A 17,875-nucleotide genomic window follows, 5' to 3' on the forward strand; every position below is an offset into this window, starting at 1 on the left:
AAAGACACATCTAGAGGTCATCATAACCTTTTTTAGAACACTTGAATTTTTCTCTGAGGTATCTTCAGTCTAGGGAATGGTAATGGATTTTTTTAAGTTCTAGACTAAAGAGAGGGGTCTCAAAACCATACATAGTTGAATTCATGTTTTTTGTGTATTTCATTTTTGTACTAAATTTATCATACAGACAAATACAGGTGCAATCGGAAATTGCTATCTTTCAATATGGAAGGCTAATAATTATTATACTAACAAAATACAGGTATAATTGTGGAATTGCTATTGCTGCAGTATACAAAATACTTATATTTATTTTGCTGACAAATGTAGATATAATGGGAAATTACTGTTTCTTCAGTAGAGAGGCTAATAATATTTATGGAAACCTACTGAATCCTTGTACCATACTGCTACCTCTCTCTGTGTGGTACAAAGCTCTCCTAGCACACATATGCTATGAGAGAACTCATATGTTTGCTTCTTTGTGCCACAAATACACACATATTTTCCTTTAACTCAGATGATATCATTATTGCAAAATATAACATTTCTGTTCAGTTTGTCATAATAGGAAATGCAAATATAATAGGAAATTACTGTCATTTCAATACAAAAAATGACTTTTGCTGGGTGTTTTATTCTGAATGACATCGTAGCATCATTACGTGTAGTTTATTATAATATAGATGTGTTTAGCATTTTTTATTTTTATTTGGCAGTCGTGCAGAAAATAATTTTATAATAAAAAGTGTTTTTGCTCTTTTAATCAGGATTGCTTGCTAAGAAAGCAGTAGAGAAAGGTTTAAAAGTTGCTCCATTCATTAAAACAAGCATGTCACCAGGAAGTGGGGTGGTAACGTACTACTTGCAGGAGTCAGGTGTTATGCCTTACCTTCAAAAACTTGGGTAAGCTTTTCTATTAGTAGTAGTATTACATGGTTGAATCTTTGGACTAGTTTTATGTTTGAGACTTCAGTGCTTCATGCTGAAGATCATAAGTGGGTCATTCCAAGTTAAATCATCAGAGGGCTGAAGCTGTATAATTTTTTATTTTGATGAAAATGAGTTATTTTGCCACTCTATCCTATAGATGGAAAATTTTTTTTTTTTTCTTAGATATCATCTAGGCATTCTATTAATTATGACATCCAATTTTAATTTTATTTATTTATTTTCAGGTTGTCCAATTTCAGATATTTTACTGCCATTTTAATTTCAAGGTGTACTTTTGAGCCCCAAAAAAACTATGCAGGACATCAAATAAAAATTTGAAATTTTTATGAGATAGGTGTCTGTAAAGCAAAATTGGTCTCCTTCTGTAATTTTAATCTCTTCAGCCTTTTTCAAATAACAATTTATTGTTGCAGTTGAAGATAGCTGAGATGAGAAACAATTAAATTGTTTCGAGCAGCCATTTAATAGTTTTTTAAAAGCTTTTAAAAACCATTTAAAAGTTTTTTTTATACTAGTAATTTAGCTGTGTCATTTATTTATTTAATATGATACAATACATTACTTTATATAGGTGCGATTTAACAATGACAAATGTGTATAACCCAAGAGCATATGCTCATTCTGGTTACAATTAAGGCAACAAGAACATGAAGTATTGTAAACTCCAGGATGTTCGTTGAAAGGGTTGTGGTCCTTGAGCAGTCATAACAGATTTCGTACCATTATAATGAGTTTATCTACATTTCTCCTCATTGCACTGTATTTTGCAAAAATTAGGTATTCTACATATGCTGAAAAAGAGGGCGATCTCTATTATAAGAGATGAAGGAACACTAACAGCAAAATTACACTCTATTCTTCAACTGTTGAGCAATGGATATCCTAAAAAATGGCACAAAGAATACTATTCTCTAATCCCTGTCCACAACAGATCCATGACATTCATTACAGAGCCTCGGTTTCCATCCCTTTTATTGCTGAACTTTCACTAAAAATTGCAAATCTCATGACAGGGTACAAAATCTGTTACGCTTACCCAAGGACTGCAACCCTTTCAATAAACATCCTGGAGTTTACAATATCCCATGTTCGTGTGGCCTGAATTACATAGGGCAACACTGAGAAGTTTAGAAATAAGACAAGTGAAGCATGTTAGAGACATCAACAACAGAGAAGATAGCTCAGGTCTAGCATTCCATTTCTCCCACACTCACCACAACATTGATTGGGACAAGAACTTCATGCCATACATAGAAGACAACTTCAGTGCCTGCAACATCAAAGAGGCTACAATGGTAATCCACTCACAAGGCACAATGAACAGAAACCAAGGATGATTTTGTGTGACATTTGGAAGTCACTAATTAGATCTTTTAACACATCGGACTTTAATTTTTTTGCAAACTATGAGACTCACCTGCTGAACAGTGACTGACCATGTGCCAGCTTCCGCATGTTTCTGTCTTACTTGTATTTTTGTGTAATGGTTCCTACACATTCGGTGTTTAGTTATATAATGATTCATATTTAATGCTTATTGTATATTTGTGTGTTCATCCTTAACACAGATGAAGCCACTAGCTTAAGTGGCAAAACTATTAGGTTTATTAAATAATTATTATGACCTATAAACCAAGGGTTAGTTATTTTTTATTACATTAGTTTTTTGGTCAAAAAAATCAACATATTCAACAACTTCAAATATTGATTTGGTTCCCACAAAACCTTTTTTTTTGCGGGGGTGGACTTCAAAATTGATCATTTTTAATTATTTTTTTGCAGCAATTTTTTTCAGATAAAATAGGCTGCAATCAACATTATTTTGGGTATACATATTCCACTACATGTATAAATGAAACATAAAAAATCAAACTTGCAGGGTTGAGTAGAAATGGGAAAAATGAGAACTCAGAACACATTGAGCAGGTGGCTTTTAAAATTAATATGAGATTAATTTTAAAATGTACAGAATTTCGAAAAATTCTGTGGATCCACCAAATACAAATGGGGGCCCCCATAATTAATAGGATGCCAGGAAAAATCTGAAAAGTATTTTTGCCCTTTGAAAGGATAGATTAGCTAAATAACTTTTGATGTGGTTTTCATCAAAATACAAAATTATGCAGCTTCAGTTTTATTCTTAATTAGATAATTTAACATGGAATGATCCAACTGATTTTGCAAATTGGTCATTTTTGCTACTGTTATTTTATTGTACTGTTTTGCATTTTGAATAAAAACTGAATTTGTTGATAAAAGATGAGTGCATCCTGTACAGGTATTATGCTTAAATTCAATTTTGATCCTTTTACCTTTTAAGCAAATAAAAATGTACAGGTAACCTTCATATAACACGTTAGTTATACAATGCGGTTTCGATATAACACAATCTACAAATTGTAGTAACCCTTTATCTTTTCATACATTTTTCGCCCCGCGACTTAAAAATCAAATTTTATAGTTGTTAAATTTGCGTCTGCCTGTATCGCACATGTAGTTATAAGTAGCGATTAGAGAAAATGCCCTTTAGCACACATGTACGTTGAGTGTTTACCGTATAAAGTGTTTATTATTGAAAGTTGTCTTCATTTTCTGCCAGGAAAGCGCATTAAAAATCATAAGTGTGTTAATCTCAAGCTGAGCACTTTATTTTCTGATGAGTTACATACAATATGTAATGCTTTTTTATATAAAAATTTTATTTTTATAGTAACAGCCACTTAGAGGGCTTTTGCTATATGGTTGAAAACGAAATTAGTGAATTAATTGATGGGGAAATATATTTAAATTAGGAGGAACTGGTACAGTTAAGAGATGATGTCGAACCAAAAGGTGGGAAAAGTTCTGCCGAAGATTCTGATTGTAATGAATCTGTTAAAGAACTCAGTTTAAAGAAATTAGCAGAAGGATTGGACTTGGCAAGAAAGTTAGGATGTTATTTTACAGATAATGATCCCTCAATGGAACGCTCCGAAAAATTCACGAGACAGTTGGATATTTGTTTAGCTCCTTATTATGAACTTAATAAAAAATTGCAGCATAGTGCTAAGCAAGGTATCATTACTGACTTCTTGATAACTAAACCAGCCGAAGTATGCAATGTGAATTATACAAATGATATCCAAGAAATTTCAAGTGATGACGACGTCTGGCCACTCATAAATAAAGAACATCTATGAAATGTTCGTTTTGAAGACAGTGATGACGATTAAATTATGCACTTTATTTTATTTTGCCTAAAACATTTATGCATTATGTGCAATGAAGTTTACGTACAATTTGTATTTTTATAAGTTTATACTATGTATTTTGTTTCATAGTTTATTTTTTTCTTGACTTACATGAATTACTTGAATTAAATGAAAATATTTTTTGTTGGATATGTCATTGTTGTTTATATAATTTAAAAAAAAAAACATTTCGGAACATAACCCTACTTTTTCTATGTGATCCGAGTCTGTCTTGCATAACGCGATTTATATAATGCAGCATTTCTGTGGAACCTAACATCCGCGTTATACGAGGGTTACCTGTATATGCACATATATATGTATATAAATAACTTGAAAACTGTTCGAATTGCTTTTAAGATTTTTGATATAATTACAACAGTTCACAAATACCAATTTTACACATAAAGTTCTGTCCAAAAGTTGCAACTAATATGCCATATAAACTATGAAAATGTGTCTGCTCTACATGGAAGTGACATATATACATATAAGGTGCTACCCAAAAGTGTGGGGAATTTGAATAGCGCATGTGAACAGGTTGTTGTATGGCCTTTCACTGTTATCAGGAGTGGTCAGTATCCTTTGTTGATCAGTATGCCAACAGCTGAGAGGCTGTGTTCTAGGGTTATATGCATTTTTGCAACATCAGGTTTTAGTGGTTTGGTGATTTTCTTCTCCAATTGAAATGCCGAATTTTAAGGAGCAAATATTTTTTACATCAAATTTTGTTTTAGCCTCAGTCTACAGATTCACTGCCACCAAAAAAAAAGTACATCAGTGTCAAGTCAATGTTGATAGTTTTTTTTTTTTTTTTTTTTTTTCACCCAAATTCTTCCCCCTAGTCAAACTATCAACAGTGAGTTTTACTGTGTGGTTTTGAACCAGCTAAGGGAGAGCATTTTGTGCAAACATCCAGACAAGTGGAAGAACAATAACTGAGTTCTCCATGAGAACAGTGCTTCCAAGTTAGATGATGACTTCCAAAAACACGACAGTCATTCATCCTCCCTATGACCTCTGACCTTACCTCTGTGACTTTTTCCTGTTCCCCAATATGAAATTGAAATTCTGACAAAAGGGTGTCATTTTGACAAGATTTACAAGATAGTCTCAGAATCGTAGAAGGTGCTCAACACAGAGACACTTGAGGACATCCTGGGACTGTATACGTGCTCAAGAGGACTACTTTGAAGGATATGGTGGAAACTAGGAGTTAGGGTAAGTAATGTTTTTATTGTCAAATTCCCTGACCTTTTTTAAAGCGAGTTCCCACAGGCAGTGTGGATGTGCTAAGGTTATCTTCAGGAATATTTATATATACATCTACATACAACTGCTACATTACAACAACTAGCAGCATAGTAAACTACACCACATCTATGTAGGCTGTTCAATAAGTAATAAGACTATATTTATACAGAAAACAGATTACCTTTAATCGTCAGCATTTATGCTGTGAGACGCAATGCATTTGTCCCAACGTTGCGTCCACTTCTTAAACACATGTGAAAGTCAGTTTTTTTGAGAGTTCTTTCAAAACCGCTTTACACATGCTTTGTTGCTTTCGAAATGGCAGCCTCTTATTGGTTTCTTGAGCTGAGGAAACAGCCAGAAATTGCACGGTGCGAGATCAAGACTGTATGGAGGGTGTGGTATCTGTGTTGTTCTTCTGCAAAACATCCAATACACAACCAGCAATATGTGGGCTTGCATTATCGTGGTGCAGTAAGAAGCCATTCTTCAGCAATGGAAGCTTCCTTTTGACGTGCTTGATGATAATCGTTGCTGTGTTGATCATTGTCTCTGTGATAGATGTTGAAGGTCTTCCCTCACGTTCAAGATCTTCCACATTTTGCCTTCCTTCCTTAAAAGTTTTATGCCAACAAAAAACACTTGCCCTCGACATTGCTTCATCGTGGAAAGCTTCGCGTATCATGTTAAAAATGTCCGATGCCGATTTTTGCAAATGCACACAAAATTTAATCGCATAACGCTGTTATGCGATAAAATTTCAAAGACTGGTCGTGCCTCGTAGGCACGGCGAAACAAGCTTGCGTTTAGTCACGTGACACTCTGGCACATCAGCCCGTATATGCCATCTATCACCCTCTTTTGTTAACAGACAGCAACATTTCTTTATTCCACAAAAATTCATATTGTGATGAGTGGTTTCGCCACAGTAAAATTAGTCTTATTACTTATTGAACAGCCCACGTAAAATTGCTAAACTCACCTAGCATGACCTCCTGTGGGAAAAAAAAAATAATGATTAATTAGTAAATAAATAATAAAATTAAAGAAGGAAGAAGTGGAGGAATTTTTCAAGGAATTAGAGAACGTAGCTGACACAATGAAAAAGGAAAAGTTGGTCCTTGTTGGAGATATAAACAGCAGAGCAGGAGATGATTACCAGACATAAGAATGTTTTGGGAAAATTTGGAGAAAGAGCAAAGCTAATAATAATGTTAAGTACCTCCTAGATTTCTGCTCAGGACATTGAGTAGTTATTACTAACACCATGCTCCAACATAAAAATATGCACAAATTCACATGAAGAGAAGTTGCAAAGAATAAGAAAAGTCTCAGTGATTACGTTGTTGACAGTGATGTTTTCTCACTGTCACAAGAGTATACACAGGATTTGAAATAGGAAGTGCCATTTAGTGTTGAGCAAGATAAAATTGAACTTCATTCATTCATCATTCATCATCTTCATTATACCCTCTTTTACCTTGCGGTGTCGAGGGTCCATTGATCATCGGACCTCACTCCGTTTACAGGATAAGGTGGTCAGCCTTATGCCTCGGTGTATCCTATGGCCTGTAGTGTTGAGTTCTCAAGGCCAGTTTGGCTGCTTTGTGGGATGAAAAACCCCAGAATAAACTGGGGAAAAAACCCTGCTGTCCACGCCCAAGACTGGCTAACTTGGCTATGGCTGAGGAAGATCCTTCAGCTCCTCACGTCACCGACGGGAATCGAACCTAGGACACTCCTTCCCCAGGCATATGGTTGCGAAGCGCACAGCCACTAGGCTAACCACGCAGACATTGAACTTCATATTGAAAACAAGGGTGTGTAAGAAAATTTTGAAACAAATCAAAGTTGAACAGCTATTAGATGTGAACTGTAGACTCAAATACAACAACCATTATTTAAGAAAAAAAAAATGAAAGAGAATGACAAGAACCAATCCTTGGAGTTCACTGGCAAACTCTGAAGAAAACAGTAAATATATCACAATTTCCAGATCGAAATATTTGGTTAATTAAATATCTTTCTTGTGTTTACGTGCTTATATTATTCAAAGATAAACAAACCTGACAAGTTTCGTATGTCATTTGACTTGCATCTTCAAGGGTTAAATGTAACTAAAAGTTTAAACACAAGAAATGAGAAATTACTCAGAATAGTCCATTAGATGTTGTTATGGCAGTCTAACTGTTCATCATAATAAAAAATCTAAATGCAGAATCGATATATGCGTTAATGCATGCTATGTTTGAACAATGCTGGATGTTGTCACTTTCATTCTGTCCGAGGTCTGACTTAGGTATATTTTTTATAAATGCTGACCAAACTTGGTGTAGAATTAGGCCCTGGTTTTTGTTGCATTGTGTTGGGATTCTAAGCATATTTGCAGCTTCCTTAAATTTCCTTGTGAAACAGTTTTTTTCCCAATATAAGACATGTTTGTTTTATGCCAAAGTACATTATAGTCAGTGGAAATTTGTGGGATGCTAGGCCTGATTTGTGTTCACTCCTTTTTTGCACGTCTTTTTTATGTTCGTTCATACGAATTTCCCCTGATCTTCCTGTCTGGCCTACGTAACAGATGCTACAGGAACAGTAAATTTTATAGACACCTGGTTTTTTTAAAGGGTGATGTGGATTTTGGGGGCTGCAGAAATCTTGATTTTTTTTTAGTGGTAGAAAAGCTACTTTTGATGTTATGCTTGTATAGTAATTTGGCCATAACATTCTTGATGTATGGTAGCATAATTGTGTTCTTGAAATCTTGCTTTTGTGAGATACTTGTAGGAGGTGTGTTGAGGATTTTCTTGATTGTCTTAGGTTCAAAACCATTTTTTGTGAGGGTCTGTTTTGAATAATGTAATTCTTCCTTCCACTTTTCTTGGGCTGGAAATATTGAAAGCTCTTATCCCTCAAAGTTTTTATTAAACCTATTTTTTAGGTGTGTTGAGGATTTTCTTGATTGTGTTAGGTTCAAAACCATTTTTGTGAGGGTCTGTGTTGAATAATGTAATTCTTCCTTCCACTTTTCTTCTGTGCTGGAAGTATTGAAAGCTTTATCCCTCAAGGTTTTTATTAAACCTATTTTTTGCATGTGGTAGTGGTGTGAGGCAGCATTGAGAAATCTTCCTGTGTTGGTGAGAAAAATATGTATCAAGACAAATTTTGGGAACAAAAAGGACTGGCAATGGGCTCCTCTCTATCACCAGCTTTAACAAAACTATATGGATAATTTTGAAAATAATGCACTAAACAACTATCATAAAAATCTGAAAATTTGGCTTCATTATGTAGGCGATATTTTCATTATATGGACAACAGAGGAACTCACTTCTTTTAAAGATTATCTTAATCTGCACAACAACAACATAAAATTCACTTTGGAACAGGAAGAACATAAAAAAACTACCTTTCCTTGATATCCTAATAGAAATCAATGAAAAAGAAAACAGATTATCTTTCTCCATTTACAGAAAACTCACCAACACAGGAAGATTTCTTAATGCTGCCTCACACCACCACCCCATGCAAAAAATAAATTTAATAAAAACCTTGAGGGATAGAGCTTACAATATTTCCAGCACAGAAGAAAAGCGGAAGGAAGAATTACATTATTTAACACAGATTCTCACAAAAAATGGTTTTGAACCTAAGACAATCAAGAAAATCCTCAACATACCTCCTACAATCATCTCACAAAAGCAAGATTTCAAGAATACAATTACACTACCATACATCAAGAATGTTACGGACAAATTGGCAAATTAAGACCCTGTGTTGAAGAACCCTATACAACAGGGGTCTTCAACACATGGCCCACAGGCCATTTTGAAAAAATAACTACTTAACATTAACTCCACCAACTACGATGAACATTGAAAATCTTGTCCTTGGCATTTCAGATTATTATAAAATGCCATGTCGTTAGCTGAATATATTTTCTTATCTTTAAGTACTTAGCACATGTGAATGATTTAAGGTCTACACCTTTCAACAGTTTTGTGTGTAATTTGTCCAAGAAAAATGTTCGATTTTTCTCTTAGTCACCAGTATTATTAAGTCTTTAAAATAGCCTATTTATTATTGAATTTTTCACGACTCTTGTAATAACAGTTATAGCTTTTGCCAGTTTTTCATTCTGCTTTAAGTACCTTTTTTTCCCTTCATCCTTACATAACATTTACAGTCAGTGCTTTTTCCTTTTGCAATATTTTGCTTCCACTCAGTCTTCTTTTTTTCATCCATTTCTTGCTATTCATTTTTTTTTCTTTACAGCCTCTGTATCGCTTCCAGACTCCCTCTCAATTAATTCAGATATATCAGCAGTAGTACTGAAAACAGAAATTGTATTAGATACTAAGCAAAAAACAGGATCATTATCAGAATCATCAAAAGTTTCATTTGAGCCAGTGTCATTCATGTTTATACTTTTGATGATAATTCACACTTAAATAAGAAAATTAAAAACTTGAAGAAAACAATTTTCGTTTATAAGAATATACTCTTGTATAACAGTGGTATAACCTCTTTTTCTGGGTTCTGTCTCCCACTATTTTTACTGATTTAAAAAAAAAAAAAAAAAAAAAAAACTCTACAACTCTGGAGCTTTTTTTGCAAATTAAAATTGGTATTTAGAGTATTTGCCTCACAACAATATAAATGATAGGATCTGTCTCATTTTTGCACCAACTAATAGTTTGCATTGCTTTTAACCAGAACATCTTCCTCAATACCTTAACAAAAGGTGGAGCTGCCTCCTTTGTTGTCCTGATGTCTTCAGCTGGCTTTACTGTTATATTTAATTTACTCAAAAATAATTATGATAATAAATTTTATTATTTCAGAATGATATCAACAATTTTTTCCTGCTTAGCTGGATAGTTGATACTTCTCATAAAAAATTATAAGCATGTTTTTTGATAAATCTTAATTATCATTATTATTTTAATAGAATTTATTTTAAAATTGTAATTCTAGGAACACATCTCTTTTTAATGTAATTTTCTTATCATTGGAACGTTCTTCCTGTTATCTCATCTTTTTCCAGTTTTTAATATTGACATTTGCATTATTATTTAAAATAATTCACTCTTCATAATTTGAAATATCAGTTGCAATTATTGTAAAAAAAAAGCTAATTCCTTTTTCAGCATGCTAATAAAAAAAAGGTAATTTTTTAAAATTTAAATATATCTATTAAGTTTGGTGTTTTTTGAGAGTAGGCCATTCTCTACATTTTGTATCCAGATTTTTGACAGTTTAAAATTCTTCAAAATTCTTCTGTTTTTTGTCTTATTGGGAATCCCAGATTAATATAAATTAAGAATAACAAGCATTATATTTTTAACTTTTCATGCTAATTAGTTAGTGAGAGATGCCCCTGTTTTTAATTTAATTAAAGTGCAAGTTGAAAATTGCTAAATGGTCCTCTCAAAATTTATTTCCTTTTTTTAGCTTCGATGTTGTTGGTTATGGTTGCATGACATGTATTGGAAATAGTGGACCACTACCTGATAGTATTGTTGAAGTAATTGAAAAGGTAATTTATTTATTTTCATATATTTTTGTGTAGTGTTATTATGTTTTCTAAATAAAGTGTTTTCACTTCATACGTGAATTTATTTTCTTCTCCTACATGATTTTTGTGCTGTTTAACCTTCCTGCCTGTTTAGATTCATATATATGTTCAGCAAAACCTGGATATAATGCATACTATCTGTTGAAAGAACATGGATAAGAAGTACAAGTCAGCTGTCATATCCATTACAAGATGTGATAATCCTTCAAACCGAGGAGAACACTTAACCAGATTACTTCACACTCATAGCTACATTTAGCTACCTATAGCAAGAAATGCAGTTCCTTGCTGTATGCTTGGTAACTGGAATCATATTTTATTTCAGTGACATTTCAATAAATCAGAATAGTGCAAAAAAAATAAAATAATGTTCAAACCATATTTATTTCAATAAATGTTGCTTGATAGCATTTATTTTCTTCAGAACATTTTAAAATGATTGTTTAACTTAAGCTTTTTCCACAAGCAAGTAAACATTTTGTATGTTCACTTGCTTGTGGAAAATAATTTCCACAAGCAAGTAAACATACAAAATGTTTACTTGAAATTTCCTAATAGAGGAAATTCCAGATAACACAGTTCACTCTTATAAGTCAAGAGGTCATGAAGGTTGCAACTCTGCTATAGTTAAGTTAATTCTTATTATTATTTCAGATGTTCAACTGGTAAAAGTAGCAAGAAAATAATCATGTTCACTTTCTTTTCAAAAAAAGTAAACATACAAAATGTTTACTTGAAATTTCCTAATAGAGGAAATTCCAGGTAACACAGTTCACTCTTATAAGTCAAGAGGTCATGAAGATTGCAACTCTGCTATAGTTAAGTTAATTCTTATTATTATTTCAGATGTTCAACTGGTAAAAGTAGCAAGAAAATAATCATGTTCACTTTCTTTTCAAAAAAATTCCCTCAATGAAAAAAAAAAAAATTTTTTTTTCCACTTGATTTGCATTTGTTAAATTTGTCTTGTGAATGGTTTCAAAAATAAAATATCTGAAATATCTGCAGATTAAATCGGTGGATACCTCCCCCCCCCCAAAAAAAAAGTTGAACAATTATGTAACATACATGCACTTCTTTTTAAATAAAAAAAAAATTCAAATTCATCTTGCTGAGGTATGGCAATGGTGAGTTGAGACAGAGAGCCAGAATAGAATATTACAGCCATGATAGGTTGCATATGAATGGTTTTGTTGTGAGTGCACTGGAGAAACTCTTGCTAGAAGGAAGTGCAGTGTGTGATGCAAGCAAGATGAAGTGAAAGATCAGGAGAGCAGTATTGAAGACACAGAAGTGCTTGGCAGTGTAAAATGTAATAGTGGGAGTGATGAAGAGAGCAGGAATGCAAGAGGACATGGAAATGGAAGGAGCCCAGTTGGACAGGGACACTTGGCATAGGGAGAGTGGATGTTGAAAGTTGTAGTGAATGTGTGTATGAAGATGGAGTATATTGTGATGTGGGTGGGAAAGTTTAGACTGAACATATTTATGTAGTAAGCAGTGATAAAGATGATTGGGAAAGGATAGTGTGGTGGGGAAATCACAACCAACAAATGACTTGGATAGGACTGGTTATTAGACCTAAAAATGAACTGCTGTGTTTGTTTACAACTTCCAGAAGTATCAGAAATAAGGCAGATGAAATGGTTTCGCTGATTGAGTTTATTCATCCCAAAATTGTTAGAATAAGTTAAACAGGATTGAATGAAGATGATATCTTAACGAGAATAGAAATGGGAGGATATAGTACTTTTTGAGAATAGAAAGGACAAGAAGGGAGGGGAGTGCTGCTGATGACAGCAGGGGAATTATGTTCACATAAGGTAGACATGAAAGAGGGAAATAGTGGCATTGGGGGGGGGGGATTGACAGGAAACCATATTTAGTTGGATGTTGCTCTAGGCTAGGGAATGTAGAGTGTGGTGATGAAGATATGATAAACAACTTGGATTAGTGAACAAAGAAAGGATGATTGTTACGGGTAATTTTAATTATGATGATATAGATTGGAATGAAGAGGTGACATTTGGGAATAAGGAAAATGAATTTCTTGAGTTCTTGAGAGACAACTATCTCAGGCAGCATGTAAAAGAGGGCACGTGAGGATCAAGAGTTTTGGATCTGATCATTTCATCAGCGGATGTAATCGGTAGTCGGGTTTTGCAGTTTCCTCCAGTTTGTGAGAGTGATCATGAAGAAATCACTTGGGTTAAGATGATATTCTGACTATGCGGACTTCTGTGAGGAAAGGATATATGCAGAAGTACAAGGCTGATGATTATCACAAGCTTGAGGAGTTGAGGAAATAAAGGAACTGACAAAGAAATACATAACAGCATCAATGCATGAATGTGTTCCACAGGCCAAACGGCTGAATAAGATTGGTGTAAAATGGATGAATGAATGAAGGGCTTAAGCATGAAATCTGGAAGAAAAAGGCACTTTGGAGATAGTACAAGATGAATAATGATAAAAATCAATTACATGAAGAGTATAAAGAAAAGTTTAGTGAAACAAAAGTGTGGTATAAGAAGAAATTGGCAAATCAGACAAAAAAGAACCATGGATGAAAATGATAGAATGGTAACTGCTGTAGAAGACTTTGTTGAGGTATTCAGTGATCGCTTTATTATTATTATCTGAGACCTCCAGGGAATCAAGGACTCATCGAGGGAGGGAGGCTACAGATCACCCAAACCAGCTATCATACCTTCCCTTAAATCCATTCATATTTGCACTCACTACCCCTAAGGGCAAATTATTCCACTCGCTCGCTGCTCTCTGGGAGAGAAACCTAGCTCTTATCCCTTTCTTGACTATGAACAAACTTAACTTCCATGGATGCCTATGTGTTCTCTCCCCACCTTCCATACAATGAAAAATTTCATCAGTTGATATCCTATAACACCCGTTCAAAATCTTATAGACCTCTATCATATCACCCCTCTTTCTCCTGTTAACCCAAGTCTGCAATCCACATACTCGCAATCTGTCCTCATAATCTAAATCCCATAATCCAGATATAATCTTTGTAACTCTTCTTTGCATCCTTTCAACAGCTTCTTAATCCCCTTGAAAAATGGGAGACCAAATCTGCACACAGTAATCTAGGTGTGGTCTTATCAAAGCCTTATAAAGAGGCAAAATGACTTCCTTATCCTTACATGTCAAGGTTCGCTTCAACATCACAGTTATCCTCTGAGTTGTATTTGCAACTTTTGCTATGTGACCTTTGAACTTTAAATTCCTATTTACCGATACTCCAAGATTCCTTGCCTCTTCAGTTTCTTGTAGCAACCCCCCCCCCCCCCAAATATAATATATCACTGGAACTCTAATCATGCCAAAGTGCATAACTTTACACCAGTGGCGAATTCTCACCCTGTTGCTTAAACATGGGTCATATGCAGTCAAAGTAGCTCTAGCCAGTGAGCTTCAGCCAGCTTTTACAGGTGTCCGTGTTGCTTGGGAAAATTAAGTTGCAATCAACTTTTTATGGTGATGTTATTGACCAATTCATAAAGAAGAACTGTAGGGTAGAATTTGTATTCAAGTAGCTAAATTAAAAAAGATAGAATATCATTTGTAAAATAAATGTTGTATTTGTATGATTAAATGTACATAAATTTCTAAATACAGGTAACCCTCGTAAAACACGGTACTTATACAATGCAGTTTAGATATAACATGGTCTAAAATTGTAGTAATCCTTTTCATATGTTTTTTACCGCACGACTTAAAAATCAAATTTTATCTTCGTTAAATTTGTGTCTGCCTATATCCCGCATGTAATTATAAGTAGCGAATTTATATTAGGGGAAATACCCTTTAGCACGCATGTATGTACCTCAATTGTTTACCGTATAAAACATTTATTGTTGAAAATTGTCCTCGTTTCTGCCAGGAAGGTGCATTAAAAATCATAAGTGTGTTCATCTCAAGCTGAGACAATTTGAACAATCAAACAAAATGAACATAAAAGTGTTTATTGCTGGGTCAATGATAAGTGCAAAGGGCGTTGCTCCATGTACGCGATGTTCTAATGGAAAAATGGAGAAATCTCTAATGAATTCGATAGAAGATTGCACCTCGAAAGAAAATTCCTATGAATGAAAATCTTATTAAACAAAAACAAAAAAAACTCTTTGTTTAAGTTTATAAACATTTATAGTGCAGACCTGGTGTTCAATGCAGATGAATCCAGGTTATATTGGAAAAAAGTGCAAAAATGCACCTATATTTTGAAAAATGAAAGATCAGCTCCTGGATTCAAAGTTTCCAAAGATAGAATCACTCTACTGTTTTGTAGTAATGCATCCGGTGATTACATGCTTTTTATTACAGTGTTTATTAACCAATCCTCATACTATGAAAGATTAAAATATGCAATGAAGTTTAAGTACAATTTGTAATTTTTATACTATGTATTTGTTTCATAGTTTATATGTTTTCTTAACTTACATGAATTACTTGAATTAAATAAAAATATATTTTTTGTTGGATATGTCATTGTTGTTTATGTAATTTAAAGAAAAAAACGATTTCGGAACATAAATCTACTTTTTCTATGTGATCTGAGACTCACATAACGCGATTTATATAACGCAGCATTTCTGCAGAACCTAACATCCGCGTTATACGATTGTTACCTGTACATAGTTTTAAATGGTCAGTAATTCTTTATTCCGCTAATCAGACTTCAGTCACATCTCTCATTCCCTGAATGATAACAAGAGTGAGCATGAATTTCAAGACCAGCATTTGCCCCTACTTTACACTTACTAACATTAAACTGACAGCCATTTTTGTTTGCCCAAATTTCCAGTTTAATCAAATCATCTTGTAATTGATGAATATCAATAGCATCCCTGATTGCCCTGCCTATCTTTGCATCATTGGCAAACAATTGTGCATCTGATGTTAGATGGATTGAATAATAATGGCCAAAGGACTGAATCCTGAGGTACACCACTGGTCACCTTAAATCTGGCAGATTCACACCCACCGTATACCACTTTTTGATATCTGTCTGTCAACCATTCACTGATCGAAGTCAAGAGTTTATATTCCAATTCCATTTTCTCCAGTTTATGCAACAGGCCTTTCGTGTGGTATCCTATCAAATGCCTTAGAAAAAATCCAACATTATCATAGTGTATCCATTCCCTTTATCCAACTCAGCCGTAACATTGTTATAAAATATGAGCAAATTGCTAAAACTTTCCTTTAGTAAACCCATGCTGTTCCTTGCACAGTATAGCATGTTTGTGTACTCATTTCTGTATGCAAGTTCTTACCAACTTCTCTAAAATCTTCACTACCACACCAGAGATACTGATAGGTCAGTAGTTAGACACATCAGTTTTTGCACCACCCTTCTACAATGGAACTTTCATACATTCCTTCCATTCCTGTAGTATCATTCCTGAGCTGTGACTCAAGTTAACTAACATAGCCAATTCGGCTGAACATTCCTTTAGCAAATAGACTGATATTCCATCTGTCCCTATAGATAAATTCTTATCCAGGTTATGCAACAGCTCTTCAATCTCATTTTCATGAACCTCTAACTCTTCATTCAATGTAGTAGTATCACTGTACACCATGTTACATACTACTGGTCGATATATCTTAGCAAACTAAGCTAAGATATATCACTCATTAACTGAACAATCTGATTAACTTCCGACACTCGAGTACCATCTGCATTTAATGAAGTTTTTCTTCCACATTCATTCATTCTTTTGCTTTCAGCATAATGATAAAATTCTTTTGGATTGCCTTTAGCTTGTTAGGCCAGTTTCTTTTCATACTCCGATTTAACTTTCCTCACAATACTGGTTACTTTTCTGGCCTGAACTTTATATATTTCATAACTCCTCTTACGATATTCTTTCTACATCATCTTCTTGGAGATCTCTTGCTTAATAAGTTTGCACATCCATTTCACTCTCAACCTATTTATTCTAACACTAGGGATACATTCAGATACTGCCTCATTTAAGCACTTTTTAAGAGTCCCATGCATTGCTGACATTTTTCCCATTCAGTAACTGATACTATGGGAACAAAGATAGTATTCTTCTAAGTTGATCATAATTTCCAGCTTTGTAGTTCAGCATGTAACCTGTTTTAATTAGATACTTCCCAAGAAAGTACAGCATGATCACTATCAAGAATTCATGGTAAAATAGCCATATTCTTGATAGAGAACCCTTCTGATGCTCTGAGTAAATCCAACACTCTTTGACCTCGAGTTCCTTCTTTCACATGATGCTTCAGAAAGTTGTCTCGCAAGAATTCAATAAATTCCTCTTCTTGCTTATCATGAGATTTCTCTTCTACCCAATTGGTGTTTGGAAAATTAAAGTCACCCATAATGACATTCATTTGGTACCCATAAGGCTAAATTAGTGATGCATTTCTTCGTCCTCTGCAACTGAGCCACCAGGTCTGTAACACTCCACCATATATTTCATTCTGTTAACTTCCACTTCACATCAGATAGACTCAAACTCACCGCTACATGGGACATTGTTACCATCATTGTTTTCTTGTGTTTCTACCCTAACTGCACTTAGGTCATCTGATATCATTAGTAGTACTCCTCCTCCTCTCCTATCTTTTCTGTCATTCATAAAAATAGTATACCCATTACACTCGATTCAACTTACCATATTTGATTCTGATAACCAGGTTTCACTAATGCCAACAATCTTAGACCACATCATATTCAATAAAGCAACAAACTCAACCCCTTTGTTTCTGATGCTCCAGGCATTTGTGTATAGACATAATAAATTACCGTCTAGCCTATTCTTATAATTAGATATGCAATCTATTTGGTCTTGTTCTAGAA

At 34.1% G+C, this 17,875-nt stretch overlaps 1 protein-coding gene across 4 annotated transcripts in view; it reads left to right on the top strand.

The window, feature by feature from the left end:
* LOC150098931 (cytoplasmic aconitate hydratase-like) overlaps positions 1-17,875 on the top strand; it is a 373,379-nt gene that overhangs the window by 258,870 nt on the left and 96,634 nt on the right. For all 4 annotated transcript variants that reach the window (XM_090405009.1, XM_090405006.1, XM_090405010.1 and 1 more), the window contains 2 exons: positions 771-906; positions 10,893-10,977. In XM_090405009.1, coding sequence (XP_090261135.1) covers positions 771-906; positions 10,893-10,977 — 221 coding nt within the window. The remainder of the gene's footprint in view (positions 1-770; positions 907-10,892; positions 10,978-17,875) is intronic.

This window comes from Typopeltis vanoorti, chromosome 15 (genome assembly GCF_054136105.1).
Source record: "Typopeltis vanoorti isolate ZY-2024b chromosome 15, IOZ_Tvanoo_1.0, whole genome shotgun sequence".
NCBI lineage: Eukaryota > Metazoa > Arthropoda > Arachnida > Uropygi > Thelyphonidae > Typopeltis > Typopeltis vanoorti.